Source organism: Rhea americana, unplaced genomic scaffold, assembly GCF_003343005.1.
Source record: "Rhea americana isolate MKP2758 unplaced genomic scaffold, rheAme1 scaffold_184, whole genome shotgun sequence".
NCBI lineage: Eukaryota > Metazoa > Chordata > Aves > Rheiformes > Rheidae > Rhea > Rhea americana.
The window spans coordinates 837,609-858,842 of record NW_028185972.1 but is presented as its reverse complement, the minus strand read 5'-3'; the positions used below and the strand labels follow the sequence as shown (position 1 = coordinate 858,842).

At 43.6% G+C, this 21,234-nt stretch overlaps 1 protein-coding gene across 1 annotated transcript in view; it reads left to right on the top strand.

Annotated features, from left to right (window-relative positions):
* PCYT1B (phosphate cytidylyltransferase 1B, choline) overlaps window positions 1–11,489 on the top strand; it is a 31,691-nt gene extending 20,202 nt beyond the window's left edge. The window contains exons 6-8 of the mRNA XM_085302082.1: window positions 2,154–2,296; window positions 5,067–5,255; window positions 10,592–11,489. Coding sequence (XP_085158208.1) covers window positions 2,154–2,296; window positions 5,067–5,255; window positions 10,592–10,804 — 545 coding nt within the window. The 3' untranslated portion in view covers window positions 10,805–11,489. The remainder of the gene's footprint in view (window positions 1–2,153; window positions 2,297–5,066; window positions 5,256–10,591) is intronic.
* Window positions 11,490–21,234: the final 9,745 nt, after the last annotated feature.

Here is a 21,234-nt window from a genome sequence, read left to right as displayed (position 1 = left end):
CAGGCAATATAATATAGGTTTATAACTTCAGGAACCTGCATTGTGTGCTGTCTACATCACTGGGTAATACTGGAGAAGTGACTTCAATTTTGTACCACTGAGTTTTGTTATGTCTAAAATAAGGATAATGTTATCCACTTAATTTGTGAGAAGTTTTGAGATTTAGTGATGTAGTAGTCCTAATGCTGCAGAACAGGGTTTTTGTTATAATGAATTTCCTTCTTCTCCTAGGTATTTTGTTTAAAATAGACCAATGCTGTGAATGGATTTGTGCACATTTCTCTCTTTTCTTAGTTATAGTACTCCTCTTTTCATTTTCCCACATAGGGCTGTTGGGCAGCAGACAAGCAAATGGGAACTGTGGAGCTCATTCTGTAGATTTCTCATGGGCTACCATTTCCCCCCTATTTTCAAAGGCTGGGACGTACATGGACCACAGTGAGCTTGGTAACGGTGGGCTAACTGAACCTCTGCACATCTGTAAACAATTCACTTTTGAAAACATGGATCAGTTCAGGACATGAAGCAAGTGAAACCAAAATTAATGACTAAACATAGTGCTCTGATACATGTTTTTGTACGTTTACTTGAAATTAATTCAGTATTTGGCTCAGCAAAGGCTGAGGATTCATGGACTCTTGTAGCTTCTATCTAGAAATGCTTTTGGCTTAAAGTGAGTTTTATTGCTTCCCAAAATAGTTTCCTGAGTGACTGCTGCAAGCCTGAAAAGCATAAGCATGGAAACTTCTCTGCTCATGATTAAAATAATCTATTTTTAACAGAGTATTAATTAGCAGGGTATTAATTAGAGATAATAAAATAACATATATCGTTCACTCACAAGAGGCTGCTAAGCTGCTTGATCCCTTCTCCAGACCTCTTTCTAGCCCTGTAAAATGGGCTAGAAATGCCTGCCTGCTTCAAAGGAATGCATGAGGATTAATTTGTCAGTAGCTATAGCACCCTTTTAAGACAAAGCACTATTTTTTTTGCAAAACCATTTCCAGTCTAATCTCACAGCTCTCTCTCTCTCATCAGCAGTTTAATGTTGCAATTACATATAAGTGATAGTAGTAATTTCTTGCAGTCCTCAATAACTACTAAGACAAGATGTGCTAGTGCTCTGCTATTACTGCCTTTGTGACTTGCTTTAACAATTCGTGTGATCCTGCCTTGATGAGAAGCAGTTAAAAAGCAACATATTCCACAGCTGTGTTGAAGAAATATAAGCAGTATTAATAAATTGCTAGTTTTATCCGGGCTGATCTAAATTGCTAGTTTTATCAGAGTGTTATATAACACTCACATAGCCTCAGCTACTCAAAACAGGGACTGTAGAAAGTGGTATCCTTAGCACCCACAGTAAAGCCATGTTTATTCACTGATGTGAATTCACTGGGCTACATCTTTTTGTTAAAAACTACCAGCACTTTCTGGGTTTCTTCCACTTATTGTAATGCAGAATATACATCTTTTACCTGAAGGTGCTTCAAGGCTTTGGCCAGTGCTGGAGGCTGGTTTGTTTTGCTCAGCACAAAAAGGACTGTAAGAGGGTACAACACAGCAATGGAGAGGAGAGTGGAAATATGCAGGAGACCAGTAAAAGGCCTTTCAGTAGTGTGAGTGGGAACCAGGAGAAAAAAAACTATATATATTATATATGTGTGTGTGTGTGTGTGTGTGTGTGTATATATATATATTTATATATACACACATATATATATACATACATACATACATATATATATATATATATACACACACACACAGAGTTATATATAACATTAAATACGGGCTAGGCCTATGGAAAGAACTGTTCAGTGAATTGTCAGCAATTGTTAGGTCTCACCTTCCTGACTCAGTAATCCCTGCCTGTCTAGCTAATAACTTTAACATGCCAACTGATACTGTGAAGTGGACAAGTTTTAGCTGTTTTATAGGCTGGGGGAGGGGAAATGTAATGTATAGCAACTTTGTGCCTTCTCTAAACTCACACAGCAACAATTGGAAAAACTAGGAATAAGCCAGCCAGAATTTCAAGCCTCTTATCTTTGGTCAGGCATCTTTGCATAGATGTTCATACTCAGCTACCTGCTGCACAGCTTGGTCCAGCCGTGCTTTCTCAACGGGCTTTCTTTTCTCCCTTTGYTCAGGAATGTTCGTACCAACACAAAGAACTGAAGGTATCTCAACATCAGATATCATCACACGGATTGTCCGTGATTACGACGTTTATGCCCGACGCAACCTCCAAAGAGGATACACCGCCAAAGAGCTGAATGTTAGTTTTATAAATGTAAGTATGTACACTGATGTGCATTTACTTTAGAAAGGATGTGTCTGAAGAGAGCAAACTTTTAGAGCAGAGGCTAAGAAAGCATATCTTCCTCCTATTGCTTTTAAAATGGGAGACAGAGCTGGGGAAAGTTTAGTTTAAAAGAAACTGGTAAGCTGAGGATTGTTTTAACTAGTGATAGTACTTAGCAGCTTCATTTCCATCCTACAGTTTGACGTTTGTAACAAAGCTACTGCTTCATGTTTCTCCTTGAGCTGCAAGTGACTGTCAAGAAAGAAACCAACCCCCAGCCCTAGTGCCCTCAAGCGCTGATTCTTTCTTTATTTCCATTGTGAGAAGACAGCATAGATCTTAACATTCAAGCTCTTTCTTTGCAAAGTAACAAGATAAAAATAACAAAACAAATGGCCCTGTAGAAGCCCCGTAAAACACAAGGAAGTGTGTTAGGAAGCTAGTGTTTAAATGATGCTGAAGAGATTACAAATCACGATATGTAGTGTGATAGGTAGGACAAGGGTGCCACTTAGAAGGATTGCTCAAAGAAGGTAGCAGCTCCAATTATGCAGCTTTCACATACAGAACTACATCTTACCCTCCACTAAGAAATAAATATGTAGCAGAAATGAATTTACTCTCTTCTATCTTCTGTTTCAAGTCTTAACTGGTAGGCCTCTGGAAAACCCACATTACTGAAAGGTTCCTTGTGATTGAGTTTCATCACAGGCAGATTTCCTCACATTTGGGAGCTAGGAAATCCCTTATGACAGACTGAATTGTGTCATTTTGTGAGGATTTTGTTTACCTGTTTCTTATTTTAAGGTCTGGCAGATACATCATAGAACGTAAGACATAAATATTTATTTCCTTATGCTTCTCTTCACTCTTCTACACTTCTTTAGTACAGCTTAGTACTTATGGTATATTTAAAATTTCCTGCTGTAGATACTCCACCCTTAGGAATCACAATTGCAAACATTCATTAGATTAAAGCACACTGGCTGCAAACTTTCCTTTGGGGTTCTCAAATTCATTCTCTATCTGCTCTGAGGTTAAGAAACTGTTATATAACTTATATGTTCCCCACAACCAAAGACACTGAGGTATTCTGAAGTCCCTCCTGACATTTGGTTATTTAGCTTATAGAGCTCTAAATACAGAAATACTGCTTTTTACCAGAGGCTTTTAGTGTTTCAAAATAAATAACAGCATTTCATCAACACAGAAAAGAGTTGGTGTCCTAAATAATTAAAGGAAGGTTTGGTTATTTATTAGATGCAAAATAGGTGAGGTTTCTTCTTTGCTTGGCCTTGTGGCCTGTAAAGACATGTCTCGGTGTCCTTTCGAATTCTTGCATCTGCTATTGCTTTGAATGCTGCCTTTTCACTTTTAAAATAACATGGAAGTGTTAATTCCATGAAACATTTGGCACTGAAAATAATCTGCTGAAAAACATTGTGAGCATATTTTAAACTTCTGATTTGAAGTGTGTTAATGTACTGGGGAGTAAGAATGAAGGGGCATTTTAAGCTTTTATATCTAATTGATTTTCAATTCTTCTCAAATCTGGAGCAACAGACTAGATTTGCTAATGAAGTATGCCAGTACAGCCGATATGTGAATACGCAAGTATTTAGGTATATGTATTTGCATGGTTGCATTCAATTAATTTTTAAATGTAAGATAACATTTCTGTATGTGGCCTCAGATTTAGAGGCCAAGCTGTGCATATTCTTATTATAAGGATTCTACAATTGGGCTTTCATCCATTATTCTAGAGGTTCATGAGCTAGAATAACACCCTCCTACCCCCAACTAGCAGTAGATGTAATGAGCAAAAAGAAAGCAGTAACGCATAGGAAGCAAAATCTTTTGAGTCAGAAGTTTGTATTGCGTATTTCTGATCTAAAGCTCTACTTCAGTACATTAAGCTGCTACAGTGGAACTAAACAGCATTTGTTCTAGAAGTAAATTAAAGAGTCAGTTAAATGAAAATCTCAGAAAACTAAAAGCTGGCAGTGAGCTCTGCTTCTACAGCGGTCATTACATCTTCAAGGGCACAGGCTTTGTGAGTTCTTTGTGCTTTACTTCTGAGGAGCACAGAAGCATTTCAGGACAAAAATACTTAACCTGAAGCATTTTTTGAGCTTGAGCAGATTGGAGCTCCCTAGCAGCACCTTCTCTTTCCACTTCTTTTTTTGTATCTCTCAGTAGTTAGGAGTCTTTTCTGTTAAGTAAGCTGTCCACAAGTGACTGGCCTATGCACACCTTTCTGTTACAGACAGAGGCTCCTGTGTTATCCAGAGTTGTAGGTGACCAGAGGTTTTCTTCTGCCATGCAGAAATCTGYCCAAAGAGGCACTTTGGATCAACATCTGTGATGGCAAGTCAGCACTGGGATGCATTTGCAAGGAAACACAGGGAAATTTGCCTTTTGTTTACTATCAAGTTTGAGCTGTTAATTCCTCATTTGCATCATAACAAGATTCATTTAATTTTTAAAAAGTGTATCAAGTTTGAAAATGCAGAAAGATTCTTATAGTGGATGAAACATAATAAACAATGAGCACCATGTAAGTTTTTAAACATGTACCTATTTGCATTTCATTACTCATAAATATTAAATTTTTGTTTTCAAATATGGTGTGAGAATATTTAACTGAAGTCATAAATAATATTAACGTTAATGCAATTTTTGTTATTTTTCTCTACTTTGAGTGGCTAATTATTGCCAAGTCCCTACATAATAATCTCTCTGTTGACTTTTAAAACAGGAGAAGAAATACCGATTTCAAAACCAAGTGGACAAAATGAAAGAAAAGGTCAAGAATGTAGAGGAAAAATCAAAGGAATTTGTTAACAAGGTGGAAGAGAAAAGCCATGACCTCATTCAGAAATGGGAAGAAAAGTCCAGGGAATTTATTGGCAACTTCTTAGAGCTGTTTGGACCAGATGGAGCTTGGGTAGGTATTCTGCCATCCCAGGAAGTCTGAGTGTTTTTTATTTATTTTCTGTAACACAGATCAAGAGGAAATTCTTCTGCTGCAGTCTTTGTTTTGAAAGCCAGCACAGTAGGATAGCATCAAACCTGCTTGCTGAGGCCTGTAATGCATGCCAAAACTGCAGTGGAAGGATTTGCTAATTCTGATGCTTCTTTGGGACAATTTCTGTCTTTTATGTTTGCAGAAATATTTACCGGTGTGATGTTCTGAAGTGAAGTTAGTTGTAATATATTACTGCATTCAGTGGTACTGCATCACAGCACACTACCAAACAGGCAAATACAGCTCTTTTATCTCCCTTTCAACATTAAACAGGCCCACATACACATCAGGGAGATATTATGCACTGGAGCTGGGGAAGGAAACAGGGACATTGGAAAAGCTTTTTAATTGTTTACTTGTCTGCATTCTCTATACTCAACAGCAGAAGATGACAGTTCGCTACTTAAAAAAATACTGTTTTAAAGGTCTGAAAAAAATATTTTACATCTATAGTAGCCAAGCTCATCTAATTGCCTGCAGAGAAGTCTCAGGTAAGAATGCAAACTGAAGCACTTTTGAAGCTGTCTTCTGATTTGTACAGCTCCAAAGAACCAATTTGCCAAAGAGCCAGTCTGCCATTTTCCAATGCAGATGCATTGGAAAGGCAGTTGAGAGTTTATAACGTTGTAAGTTTGAGGAGAAATGCCAAGGGTAACCAAAATCATGCAATGAGTTGGTGGCAAGTTGGCAATGATGGAGGGAGTYCCAGAAGCATCCTAATCCTTCCTCATCTTTCAGTTCTGAACTATGTCACATGCGAATCCTTGGGAAGTTCTGTTTGCCTGCAGCACTTCCTTAGCTTCTGTGTTCCTGTTAGGCTTTGCTACTGATTTCAACGTAGTCATCAGTTGTTTGAAACAGAACTTAGATCTTGTTGGACATCAGTCCTTTCAGTCAGTCATTTGCCATATTGATYACTACTCAGCTCAGAAAAACTTAAAGGTTAGCCTGTGAAGGCTTCAGAACAGAGACAACATCGTTTTAATCTCGTTACAGCTTTATCTGTCCCATGTAGAGGAGTGCTTTCTAAACAATGCCTGTCGTAGTCATGTAGATACCTAGTTTCATTAACAAATTGCTCTTTTATGGCAATGTATTATTTTCCTTCAGGGAGGGAAGACTAAATATTCTGATGGAAAAGTCCAGGTTTGCCTGTATTGACCACATCCACAGAAGGAGTGCTTTGCCAATAAGTTATTCCAAATAGCTTTGCAAGCAGAGTGATCCCAATATAGAGAGGATCCTGTGGCCATAGGTACTGTATTAATAAAGCTAATGGAGCATATGAAATCCATAGGAGGTTGGATGAGTTTAGCTGTGCAAAGGTAGAATTTCAAAGCTTTGATCTCATTCCCCTCCTCTACCTACTCCAACTACATACTGATGATATTTAAAGGAATCCTTTGCCTTTTTTTTTTTTTTTTAATAGAACACAGTTTATTACAGAAAAACTGCTCTGCAAAGGTCTTTGTGGGGGAGGAAGAAGCCTCCTGCTTTACTCTTTGATTTAGTGTCCCAGCTAGTGTAGGAAACCTGATGCAATCACAGAGATGTTTGCTAGGATAATGTCCATAAATGTCCAGTGGAGAGAGAAGTCTCCTTGCTTTGTTGAGAAAAATCTTCAGCAACAGTGAACTGAGGTGCTGTGGCATTTTTTTTATTATTATTTCTTAATCAGTTTGAGCCTGGCAACAGGAAAGATTTTTTTTTTTTGGGGGGGGGGGGTGTCAAATAATGATAACTTGCTATTAGTGTCAAAACCATTATTAACATTAATTTACCATATCACTGTTAGTTAGATGTTGCTTTTAATGTTGACATTAAAAGTACAGGAATCATTATGGGTTTGTTAGATTCCTAGATCAGTAATTTGCATCCATTAATATGCTATTATTATTTCACAAATAGTTATTATAATATACTTTAAGCTAGCATCAGTTTTCTAGAAGTACAGTAAGGGCGGTGTAACCTACAAAAAAATATCAGTTTCTGAAAAAGGTCAGTATGTCAGTTTTCAAGCTGCAGAGATGTACATAATTCATTAGTCATTCTACCCACCTGTACAATTATCTGTACATATTTTCTTTGAGCAAGAATCACAGAAGTGTCAGAAACAACAACAATTTATATGGCACAAAATTTTTATTCTGGTTTGAGAGAGTATCACACAGCACAGGCTGGCACAAAGCTCTAAGACAGACATGTAGCTGCATAGAAGTGAGGAACTGGGGTTAATTCTACCTAATTTCAGACATTTACAAGCAGACAGCTGCGTTTCAGTCCCTGACCAGTCCCTTCGAAGGGCCAGTTTCCTCTATTACATTCAGAGAGGGAGCCAGGAACGGCCACACCAGGAAACGGCTGCAGAACCACAGACGTCTACAGTGGCTCAGATGAATCTCACGTACAGGTTGTGGCTGGACCCCAGGCTCGGCCCTTAGGGCACACCGCACCTCCGCAGCCTGGGCCTGAGCACGTCCTTGGAAGCCTGTGGAAGAATTGGCAGCTGGAAAGCAGCAGTCCAGTTGTAAGGCATAGGAGCATCAAAATTTCTTTTGCCCAGCCTCATGTAGCTGGATAGGGGCATGTACATAGATCCTGTCCTAAATAGTGTGAATTCAATAACAAGCCACAGAATTCAGAAGCGGGCAATATATTTTTTTGTCCAGTAAGTTTGCCAAGTACAAAGTATCATCTCCCTAAATTGTTGGGATGTATCTGAACTTGCTTGAATCAAGGCTTTGAAATTCTTCTGCTAGCTCTGTTAATGTATGTTCCAGAACACAGCCAACCTCATCTAACCTTCCTGTATTTCAAGTGATCTATTAACATTAATTTTATTTATTCAGCACCCAATGGCCACCACCCCTGACTAGGAACACCTTGCTTGTGAAGCTGCACAGGTATAACTCACTGACCTTGCTGGGGCACAGCTGGAGGGGAAAATAATTTGTCTGGAGTTTGATGAATTACATCGCCACTTCCTCCAGCAACAGCTTCTGGTTTTAGCCAGCAATCTGATGGTTAAAGCACAATCAAGGACGCAGGAGGCAATGTGGACTGGCTGAGCACTTACGCAGCCAACAGTGAGAGTGCGCTCACTCTTCCACCCATTCAAGCAAAAAAAGCTTTGCTAAAGCAGGGACCAGAAGGCAGCTGTCGCACAGCTCTGCTGACTGCCTTAGCAGGAAGGTGGGACTCTCCGCCCTTAGCTTCTCTGGCCCAAGGGATGGTCAAGTACCAGCTGCTAAGGGAAACGCTCAGAGCAAGACGGATGGGGCAGCAACTGGCCAGGCTGGGCCACCTCGATCTCCCCAAATGCCAGTACCTAAAGCACTGTAACATTACTGAGCTTTTTGAACTGGTCTGTAATGTCTCAAGGCCAGGTGCAAGTGGCAGCCAAAATGTTTTGCTTGCCCCGGGGGGGAAAAAATCATGTCAAATGCCATTTTTGTTGGGAGTTATTTTTAGCGAGAGAAACAAAACAGACTACATCAACACCCCCCTGCCTCCCTAAAAGAAAAAAAAAGAAAAAAAGTAATGGCTTTGGTCTAAAGAGAAGAAGTGCTGCATTTCTCCCACAAAATTTCAGCAGGTTTCAGGGCTTTGCAAGCTCTGATGCTGTTCTCATAGCGCTCGCCAGCCTGAACCTGCTCCTATGTGAATACTTCTTTTCTGTCGCAGGCTGGCAACGTTTGTCAGGAGCAACCACCATCTGCTAACTGTTGAGATTTAGGAAGTATTGACTATTTTGGACCTAGCAGTAGTGCAAGGACAGATTATGTGCTGTTGGTTTTTATGCACGGGATCATTGCTAAGTTTATCTCTAGGCAGGAACCGTTCTGTTATTCTGCACTGCAGTGAAATCTAGGCTCTAAAAGTAAGTTGATAAAGGTCAACATGATAAACATGTAATCTGGGTGAGGGAGCTCACATAATTACAGCCAAGCTTGTCACTTATGCTTGATCTTTAACTCTCTGGACTAGTGAAAACCAGAAATGTGTTTAAATTAAAAAAAAAAAAACAATCCAACAACAAAAAAAGGCCCTAGCATTTGCCCCCTCCCTCTGCAGGAAATGTAGTTTCCTACTGAGTTTCAAAGGTAGAAGGGACAAGCTGGACAGCGACATGCTTCAGGGCAGGGAGGAAGGTCATCACAGGACCGAGTCACTGGAGGGGGAAAGGGGAGGAGGAACAAAATGAAAAGAAGATGAGAAGATGGATTGCTGCTGCCCAAAGAGGCAAGCCCAGAATATATAGCGGAGCTATTTTGCTCACAGACCCAAATGGCAAGGAAACTTTGCCTGGGCTGGCTCTTCCCTTTGAGCTGGGGCTCTCCTTCGATCCTCCCAGTATTTGGAGCAAGGTTAAGAGTTCTTGTTCCCCATTTCCAGGAGGAGAAGTGAGGCATCCAGAATTTGCACTTTCTACATGAAGCCTGCAGCAACTGTGCAGTAGAAGCCATATCACCTGTAACAGTCCCATAGCCTAACTACAAGGCTACATACAGCACTAATGTGTAGCAGACAGACCACTTGGTTGAAAAGGCGGTTCCTTCCACCAACCAGCTCTGACATGATCCCTGCTCAGCCTTACAAAGCAAATTACAATAAAAGCCAAAGCAGAATGTACAGCTTCACATTTGTTTCTCTTTTTAACAAAGACAGCTGAATTCTGACATTCCTACCCCCCCCCCCCCSCCTTAACCTCCATTAAGGCTTTGGAGCATGTGTGCTCCAAGTAGCTGGAGAAGTGGCAGGTGCTGGTCTATCACCTTCCCTTGAGGAGGAAAGAGGGTCACAAAAGTCTGCACTAGCCAGGAAACGCAGCAGGAAATAACTGGTCCGTCCCAGCACACAGAGAAGAAAAGGTCCTGGGAGCAAGGAGCTAGAGAACTAGCTTTCGGAGACACAGTCTGATCTTCAAGTCTACTAACAGCCAGAGGAAGTTCTCTCTAGCTGACTGAGGACAATGCACCTTTTTTTATACTGTGGGTGCCCCAAGACAAAGACTCCATTATGCTAAAAACGTATTATGAGCTGAATATAAGAGGCTAAGTTGAAGTCTGCGATGACGGGAGGACGAACAGGGTACCATAATCCTTGGCTGTGTGTCAGAGCAGGAGCCTAGCCTCTGCTCCCCTGTCGTCCCTCATGAGAGGCAGAACATAGAGAGCAGTCCATTTGCCTGCAGGTGTGCTGTCTTCCATCTCAGCATGTTACTCAGTGAACATCTTTTCCTTTTGCTTTTGCAGAAGCAGATGTTCCAGGAACGAAGTGGTCGAATGCTCCAGGCTTTCTCTCCAAGACAGAGCCCAACCAGCAGCCCTACGCGAGGCCGCTCTCCATCCCGTTCTCCATCTCCACCTGTTCCTTGGCTCTTCAATAAAGCCTCCCCTCCCTCCTCTCCAAAAGCTGCCTCTGCCTCCCTCAGCAGCATGAGCGAGGGAGATGAGGATGAAAAGTAAAATGAGAATATATTTTTTAACCATGGGACAGAAGAACAAGCTATGAACTCAACCACTGGATGGGGAGGAGAGGTGCAAGGAACATCTGGGCTATCTCTGACAGCCAGGAACACGCTCTGGGCGAAGTTGTCACAGACAGACCGGAGCACGGCAAGGGACGAGATCTCAGGAAGAGCTTATCCCATCCCCGCTTCCTCGTGGTGGCTGGATGCCTTGCCAGCAGTGCTTGCCAGACACAGTACCAGGTGGCTGGCTGAAAAACATAAAACCTTTGTGCAAAGCCTGTGTGTGTGTCACTGCTTACTGCTCCTGTGTGCCAGGCCAGACCAGATCGGCGGGGGATTTTGCACTGAGAGTGGCTGGTAGGAGAAGCAATGCCAGCCCTTATTCCTGACACAGCACGAAGCAAGCAACAGCCACAGCCCGCGGAAAGAGAAGATATAGCTATATCTGGATCCTGCTAGCCTTGAGCTCTTCTAGCACATGAAGGAATGGCATCACAGCAGCAAAAAATCTTCAGACACAGGAAATAAAATTTTCTTTTCAAGCCAAATCTGCCCCAGACCCAAACCACTGCAGTGAAAATGACAGCTGTCTAGTCAGGATGGTGGAAGGTCATTGAATATGGTCAACCTGTTCAATGTTGCTTGTTGACCAAGCTTCTGCATAGGAGGTATAAAGATTCAGGCTGTGTAAAGTTCCTTTGCTTTATCAAATCTCCCTCCATATTTGTAGTGCCTGAACAGCTACCTGATATCTTCTGTTCTGCTCTCTGGTGTTGTGTTTTTGGAGGCAGCAAAGTAAAGAAAAGAAGGTTAGAATTTCTTGTTGGGAAAAATGCTCATTTTGAAGACTCTACCAGCCAATTCTAAAAACATACATGGAATCTCACAGCCTAAGAACAGACTTCCAGGAAACCCGACCGCAACCAGATACCATCAAACCATGAGCACAGCAGTGCTTCTGCCTTCTCATGCTCTACTTAAGCAGGTTAAACAAAGTTCTGACAAAGCACTAAACAAAATATATTCAGAGACACTCTCCCTCTGTTTGGAATCCTGGGGCTGTTCCTCTATCCTAACATGAAGAAAAGATTGAAAACCAATGGCAACATTTTAAGCAGGATTAGGCTTGGGGATTTTCTTTCTCCTACCATGTGACACCTTTACAACACCTTTCCAGGCAGAACCACAGAAACTTTAGCACTAGGGAAGCTTCCACCTCCCCTCGACATACTAACATCCAAACTGACTTTCCTCCAGCTCAGCAGCAACCTGGCTCTGCCATTCGGCCCCTCAGTTGGCATCTGGTGAGATGGCTGTAGAGTTATGGGGAGGGTCTCCCTGCCCTGTCCAGCTCAGAAGGCCGTATTAAACGTCTCCCCCAAGGTGCTTTCGGAGGGCTGCAAAGCAACAGTGAGATCTGTGCTCCTGATCTCGCCTGGCAGCACGTGGAGCTCAGGTCACGAGCTGCCCACAGGAGAGGGCACAGCAGCGTGGCCTCCTCTCTGCCCCTGCTCCCTGAAGTGGCAAACACATCACAGCACGCAACGTGCTGCAGTCTCTGCGCTGCTTGTCTCATGCACAGGCAGTGCGCAAAACGCTAGGGAGAAGTGAGCTGGGAAAGCTTCTGGCAGGAGGAGGAGGCGCAGAGCTTGCTGCAGTTCACGCTGGAATAAAAAAAAAAAAAACAAAAACAAACAACCACCAAACAAGGCCCTGAGTAGTAGTAGTAACTCTACTGGCAGCCATCCCTCCCAGGCTACTTCCCTTCCTTTGCCGAGGGCCTTGCCCTTTACGCCCTCCATTTCAAATGCCTTCTCCTGTGGGTAAATTACAGCCCCTCGCAAGCAGGCACCAAAGCTGCCCCCTGATTTGTTCATTCCCAGCGACTTTTATCCATCCCTCCCTACGGAGTAACCAGTTTCTCTTCAAGAGAGCTCTGTTGGACTCTCTTCTTTTTGCTGAACATCAGAAGACTGAGGAAATCATTTCTCATGGCATAATTTGTTTTCTGGAGATTGAACTAATTCCTTCTTCACACAGCTGCAAAAGGCAGATTAGCAGGGAAGAGGGTGAACTGCTACTTTCACTARAAAGCGCAAGAGAAGGGACACAGGCAGTGGGATGATGCAATGAAGACCTTCCTCAGCCTTAGGCAACCTGTTACTGTAATTTCATATCTGGGATGCACTTGTTAGTTTTTCTGATCTTTGCAAGTCTGAGTCTTCCCATCACAAACCACTCCTCCACCATGGGAACAGTCTGCTCTCTACTGGTGCTGTTTATACAACGAGCCATGTCCAAACACAACGGAGGCGGGCAGGGTTTTGTTGTTACTGGGTTTTACAGTTGTGTTTTTGTTTTAATTTCAGTGCTTACTGTTCAGTAGCCCTTGTTTAATGGTTTGAGTGGAAGACAGCATCCATGACTTGTAAAAAGGAACTGGAGAAAAACTCACCAAAATGACCTCTTTTTAACTGAAGCTGTTTCTCAGAGAGTCACAGGTGGCCACCCCGTGACAAAGCCATATTACTGTACCAGACATCTTTTGCATTTAGGATAGCAGTAAGCTGAAGCCTTTGCCCTGCTGGTACAGACACCAATATCCATGTGCTATCTCCAGCAAATCAGAACCTCATCATCTCTGGACATATGGATGGCAATTTTTGCACTTTTGAGTCATGGTTGGGTTTTATTTTTCATGAGTGTTGCTTTAATTCAGTCCTGTTTATCAGCCAAACTCCATAAGAAAAATAAAYGGTGTACAACAGACATTGCCTCTCACCTTCATTTTATAGCACCTCTGAGCTGCTACTTACAAGACTTCCCAAACACAAGCCCCAGTACAGCCTGAATTGATAGCACAGGGCTTGTTAGCCCCGTCCTCTGCACCCCATGCTTCAGACCCTCACAAATGCTACCTGAGCAGCCTCTCCGACCTGCTGCAGATCCTGTGCTTGAGGTGCTAATTCTTCTTGCTGTTCTGACTGCATCACCTCTCTCCCGAGCTTCACTCGCTTTTTTATGKCTCCAACATAAAGATGGAGAGATGCCGCCAAACTGAACATCTCACCACCTTGTGCGTCAGCCAGCAAGAAGCGATGGGCTGTGCCTTGTTCAGGCAAGGTGCAACATTAGACACCAGCAAGTTTTAGGCTTCCCTCATCCTCTGCCCAAGCAGCAAAATCAGGACCTCCCCTATTTTAGTTTTTACTTCTAAGTGAGAGAAAGAGGCAGTACTTTTGCAACCGTGCTGTTTTCACTTCTGGAGAGCTTCCCCAGCAGCAGCAGCTCTAACTCCCCTGTTGCCAAGTTGGTTTGCAGCTGWGCCAGATTTATGCAAAATTCCAGCAGAAAACATTAGCCGCAGGGTATAACTCCTGACACTGTGCTTTGGACTTGACTCTTTCTCCAGTTAAGCCAGTCTGATGCATAAATGTTCCTGTTTTGCTCTTCCCCTTTTTTCCTTTCTGTAACAAAAAAGTTGCTACTGCAGCAGCTGCAGATTTTTTCTTTTTTCTTTTTTTTTTTTCCCTGACAGTCCTGCCTCAGGCAGGGAGAAGCTCAACCAGGGAGAAGCAGACAAGGGGTTAGGACTTCCCAGCTGAGATATTTTTAATTAAAGACTAAGGACAAATTTCAAAGTCATTCTACACAGCAGAAAAACTATTTAAAGGCACAGAATCSACACGAAAATCCTGCTAATACAAGCTTTAGTAATAAAGACGGACACATGGTTGTTTTAAGCAGGGTCTTGTATCACTCAGGGGATACAAGACATCCTCATATGCTCCCAGGACCCGGGGGCCTTGCCCCCCTACCCCCCCCCCCCCAGCTACAGCCTTGCTTGTCTTCTGCAAGGAACCACTTCTGGCTGGTATCTCCCCATAAGCCTTTTAGATGCTGGTTTTACGCACACACACGTGTACGTATCTGTACATCCACCTACACGTACACCCACCCACACGTACATCCACGTATATCCTGACAGCAGCACTCTGGGAAAGGACAACAACAAGCCTTGCTTAAAGCTATGGACTTGACCCACTACCAAGTTGGGCCCTGCCAGGGAATGCGACACAAAGGAGGCGTCTCACCAGCCTGTGTTAGTTATCTCCCTCAGTGACAAACAAGCCAAATACCAAGTAAGTTAGATTTGGAAAAATCTTTAAACTGAGGAGTCAAAACTGAAACACATTTTCAGTTTTATAACTGATATTTTATTGCACCACAGAAACCCTTAAAACTAACAAAGAGCACCAACTAGAAGTGGTCAGAAAGCCTTCACTGTAAATTCATGTAAGCTTGTATAAAAAGGGTAGGAGAATGTTTGAAATTTGACTGAAGAGGCAAAGATGGTATTCTGCAGTACAATGCAAGAGAGCTCTTCTGCTGGCTAAAGTACTTTGCTTAGGTTTGCTTTCGTATCATCTTTGTAARTTCACTCACACAGATGATTTAACTCAGGGCTCAAGATGAATCAAACTTTAAGATTTTTTAAAAAATATACTTCATGCATTTATTATTTCCAAATACTGTAGGGACTGAATTCTCAAAAAAGAAGTATTTACAGTAGCACAGAACAATACTGAAAGTTGGACAAAGTTAACAACAGGAAACAGACATTTAAAATAAAGCCACAAGAAAACTAGATGCCTTTTCACAAAGAGAAATCCTAACTTCAGAGGTTAGAATGATAACCATCTATCAAGCATATGATTTTAATAAATTCTTGAAATTGCCTGCTCTGGTCCTTCTTGAATGATGCTGCTGTTTTCCTCTGCAGTTTTACTGTTTCCTATAGTTACCACTCTTCTTCACAGAATCAGTAAGGTTGGAAGGGACCTCTGAAGATCATCTGGTCCAACCTCCCAAAGCTTTCCTGGTGCTGATTCCACTGGGGCTTGAACCCAGGACCTTCAGCATGTAAAGCAAATGTGATAACTGCTACACTTCCTAGCTTCTCCTTTTACATTTATAAGTCATCCTGCTGGATTACTATTAACCTTCACCTCCTTTCCTCTGAAAAAAAAGGCAGAGGCAACTGGCTCTGGAGGCAGGATGGGCTTCACGCCTTGGTCAATTAATGGCAATAGACGTATGCTGCCAGACAACCACAAGACAACTGTAAGGGCTGCAGAGTCCAACACAGCTGGCAGATCCTCCAGCCCTCCTTTCCCCCTCCAAAATCTTCACTGAACAAGGCGAAAGTGTTTCAGTTCTCCTTGACACACATCTGAGGCTTTGCTTGCTCAGTTGCAGTTGCTGCTTTTCTACCCCGAAACCCAAGTGGAAGGGTTTAGGCCCATTTCAAGCTGCCACTAGTGCCCTGTCCCCATGGATACGGGACTGGGGAAGCCAGGCCCCAACTGTGCTAGTGCAGCTTGAGGTCAGAGAAGATACTTCTTCCAGGGGCAGGACAAACCCCTCAGGAACAAGGTCCCCTCCATCTCCACACAGCCTGGCAACTCAGCTCAGCAGAATGGCAGGGTTTGACTCTGCCCCAAATTTTTCTGTAAAAAACAGTAATACCAAGCCATCATGGGAAAGGAGTCCTATATAACAGCACATAGCTCCCAGTTAAGCAGCAGTTTCACTCAACTTGTCRTGGAGCTGAAGATGGACCAAAAAACGGACCAAGGGATTTGCCTCTTGCCTTGGGACTCCCTCAGGCAGGAGGTTAAAGACCCTGTTCTGATCTCATCCTGAAGAGACCTATTTTTTTCCTCTCAAAAAATGGGTCTCCTGAACATGCACACATGTAGGTATTTTCTATCCATTTGCCCTTCTAGTTCAGGAGCAAAGGCTCTCTCCTGGCATCCGTGAGAAAGGGCAGCACTAGCGTTTCGGGCTCGAACGGAAATCAAGGCCACGGCCTCGAGCTCAGCCCGAGGGCGAGCCGAGAGCCCAAGCAGAGAGATGCACCACACAGCAAGGACAGCCGAGAGCTCTTCTTTGCGGTGCTCATCAGGGAGCTCRGGACCAGGACTCCTGCAAAAATTCAGGCTCTTGCCGGTGACGAACCACGCTGTTCCTGTTCCTCTTTGAATATCCTCCTTTTCCTCTTTGAAGGAACAAAGTTCCTCCTTTTCTCCCCTCTCAGAACTGTGCACACTGCCCCAAGGAGACGCCTTCCCAAAACAGCATCAAACACGCAAAAGCATGAAGCACAGAAACCGGCATCAGTGTTTCCTTCTACGAGAAGCAGTGACCTGGAAGCAGCCCCGTGTCCAAGCCAGACCGCTCCCGCTCATCCCACCCYGCTCCACACGCAAAACCCGCAGGCCCGAGTTACGGGGGCGCCAAGGCCGGGCTAACTCAGCTCCTCCGGCGCAGCTGCCCCGGCATCGAGGAGCCTCCTCCCACAGGGACTCGCTGTCGCGCTTGCTGTGCGAAGGCGAGCGACTCCGGCGCCGGCAGACCGGGGCCTTCGCCGGCTCCCTCCTTGGATTCAGCTACCTCACGCGGTCCGCACCAGCTTGCCCGTCGGCGAAAGCCCGCACCGATCCCAAGTCCCTTTTCACAGGCAAAGGGCCTCAGGCAAAGCAAAACTGAACTCGCRATAGACCAGCAGCACGTATTTTCCTTTCACTACCTCCATACCAATAACCTTGGGTCCTTCGCAARCACATCCTTGGACCTGGCGGACGAGGACTTGAACGGCAGTTCCGTCCGGACAGGGAGCATTTGCTGATGACACRTTCAGTCGCTAGCTAAGTTGTGCTGAGTAGGTACACGCTAAAATAGCGCGGAAGACCGGCAAAGCAGCTTGTTGCTTTCACACACAGAGAAAAGCCTGTTCCATACATCAGGGAAAGGTAAAATATAATCTGAATAGGAACAGCAGAAACATTTAGAGAGGAAACTACGCTTTTGAAAATATCCCCTCCTTTAACACTTCCAAAAAGGTGGTTTCATCCTACCAAAGACAGACGACCCCTAAGAGGGTTACGCACAGAGTTTGACCCCAAATTCCTGGGTAACACTTTATGGTCTGTGCTCTACAGGAAATCTGTGATTTCTGTGGAGGCTTYTGAGTCCTTTCGACATTTTCCGCTCGTCGCTGGGGTAGCTCGGCTTTCAACCTACATCAAGGTTTCGGGTAAAAGSCGAACCCCCGTAGAAGGGGGTTCGCTTTGCCGCCCAAACCACATCAAATAGTCAGAGCGACTGCACAACGAATACCTGGAAGAGCCTGGACAGGCCTCCGGGGGAGGAGGACGCGCAGACAACTCCCTCCTCCGCCTCGCTCTCCACCAACAGCCACACCAGCGAGCGCCCGGGGCAGAACGGCGGCTTCCCCCGCCTCCAGCGCAGGCCGAAACGCCCTCGCCCGCAGAGGCGGCCGCGCGGCCGGGCTTGCGCGCGTCCCAGCCGCGCCGCTCACCTGCCCTCGCGGAAAGGCCGCCCCGAGGCGCCGACGGCTCCCCGAGCTCGGGGCGGCCCCCGGGGGTTGTCCTGCCCGGCATCGGTTGGGGTGCTCGGTGCTGGGGCGTTGGGCGGCGCAAGGGAGACAGCGGGCAGAGCCTGCGAGCATCAAAAGCGAAGGAAGAGGGTAAAGACCGTTGCCCGCTGCCTCTCAAACGAAATCCTAGAAGACACGAACAGACAGATGAGACCACGGGACAACACTCTGCTGCGCAGCGGGGATACAGGAACGGTGCGGCCCAAGTCCCCGAACCCTGCGTCGACTTCCCCTGCGTGCAGGAAAGGTGCAAACAAACGCAGGCGGAAGATGGGGATCCGGGAATCGAGAGCATTTTTTGATTTTTCTCTTTCTAAACGACAGCGCTAGGCAGAACCACCACACGTTGCAAGGGACAACTTTCTGGTTTGCAAAATAGAGCATTATGTTAATTCTTTAAATTAAGAGAAAAATGTCCATTCTCTCGAGCCAGCGGATCCTTGCGTTTGAGCATACAAAGGGAGAAACACTCCAAGGGAAACCCCTGCGTGGGGGCACTAATCCGGCTGCACACGCAGCTGAAGTCGCACACGTATTTCACCCTCTATGAACAACCTTATTACAATAAACTATGGCCTCTTCAGCACATTTTTTTTTTAAACTCTATCCTCTCATTCTCTAATTTCCCCACAAACAAATCCTATCTTTCATTAAAAAGAAATAACAAAATAATGGTGAACCATAAAGTCATCATCCACTTAGAAAAAGTGGATTACTTATTACCTGCTCCTTACTACTGAAAAGTGACTAGCTCTGAATACCAACARGATAGTGTTGTTTTAACATAATATATGCCATACAAGCCTCTATATTTTTCATTTCAGAAGTAACGAAGAGAAACAGGAGTATTTGTCCATAGTTAAGGTATTTTGTATCCTCAGCTGAAAAGTTAGCAATTTTCATCTTTAACAGTTTGTGTCTGAGTATGTGGCATTGCAATGTATAACTAAATGCTAGGTGGTAAAATAAAATATGAAACTATCTCTTGTTTATCTAAAGGGTTAAATCCAAATGTGCATTATCTATTCCAGAAAAGAACACAAGGACACTTTGAATATTCGCACTGTTCACATACAAACAAAAATCTGCAAGGCACGTCCTGTATAAGAATTAACAATTCTCCCAAATTAGCTAGTTCTGAATTAAGCATTAATCCAAAAGCAAATCTTGGCTTTATTATTTTGCACAAGTACTTTTTGTTCAGACTTTCGCACAGCGCAGATGCGYATCAAACACTCACGTAGAGAACATGGAGACCCATCGGAAGAGACCAGCAGGGTCACTGGCTGTAACTTCACAAGAARCACCAGGAAAAAAAAAATGCACGCCACCAGGTCAAATCCTTCTGCTTTGACATTTCTTGCCTTCTAGTTTCTGGGAATTCAAGTCAAATCATCATCAAGAGCATCATCATTAAGAACACATGGATAAACTCACRTTACACAGCGTAACATAAACAAGTTAGAACCTGAATAAAATGCAGCTAGTGGTTACGTGAAGCGCGGCGACGTTACCGTGCCATCAGCAGAACCGACTGCCCCCGGTCACTGAACGGAGCAACACCTCCTGCGGGGAACTGCTCCACACGCTCTTTCGGTTCTGCATCCGTTTTATCTAACTGCTCAACTGTTTTATCTAGAAACAAAACGTTTAGAAATGAATCACACACGTGAGCACTGACAGCTGTATTAAGCACCTTGGTGAAATATTTTGGTAAGCCACTAAAAAACCAGCAACTTTGTTCTCCTWTTATAAAGCACGACGTCCAGCAAGTTGGAGTACTTGCACCATAAACGGTACAAAGCAGTAACAGGACAAAACATACTAAATATACCAACAAAACTTAACTCCAACTTATTTACACATCAGGAGTGAAACACCCCACAGAACTGGTGCATCCCGAGGTGCAGGAGCACACCAGTTTACTCAGCGCATTATGACGCAGGCGGATTTCAAGCATTAGCGTATGGTTCTGAAAATAGACACTTTTTTTAAAAAAAAAAAAGGAAGGAAAAAATATTGTTTCCCCACTGATGAAACTTCACTCAACATTCAGAGGCAGAAGAACTACCACACAACCAGGTCTGTCTGTATTGCACAGGGGAAAAAAAAGTTTAAGTGAAGGYAACCTTTAAGTGCTGGTGTTCCACAGCTCCAAGTATCCTATCAACTGTTCTCTTAGGAAGAGATTTATCATCACAAAAATACAGCAGGTGTTATTTAAGTCATTTAATTTTACTCTGCCACTGGAGGAGAGGATACAAAAGGTTAAAGTACGAACAAAGACAAATTATAAACAAACTAATCTGACAAACAATGTAAGTTTAATATTTTTCTATTAAGCTCACCTGACAAGTTTTGCATGCCAACTATATTTGAAAACTGACTACTGCAAGATTTGTTTCCACTGGAAGTAACAAATTTAAGTATTGAGTAACCATGAGTCTACAGCAGTCTAAAAAAGATATACAAATTGTATAGTGAGAAACTGATCCTTTATCATAAATCATTCTCCCACACAAGCCTGTGCCCCRGAGCCATAAATCTTAATTATGCTCCTGCTGTAGCTGGTTACCTCCCATCCTACGGACAGCTACTGGCAAATATTAYGCAAGAGATGCTGACAGATTCTGCAATTTTGAGCTATTTAATTAATCACTTCTCTCCTGTGAATATCCTATCGCGCCAAAAGGTAAGTGGGGGCGGAGGGGAAGTGCACAGATTTCTTCTCATCTGAAGCTGACAAAGAAATTCTTCAATGGAAAGAAAACCGGGTCCCGCTTGTTACTTAACAAGAAAGTTTGTGTTAGCTAAGTTGAGTCTCCGGGCATTTTCCTGCTCTGAAACTCCTTGGTGAACTTCTCCCCCCTCTCTCAGTCTTCTTGAATAAGCCACAAACACTTGTAATATTCTATGAGAAGTTGAGAAAATTTCAATGTAAAAGCTTGCTTAAAAAAAAAAAA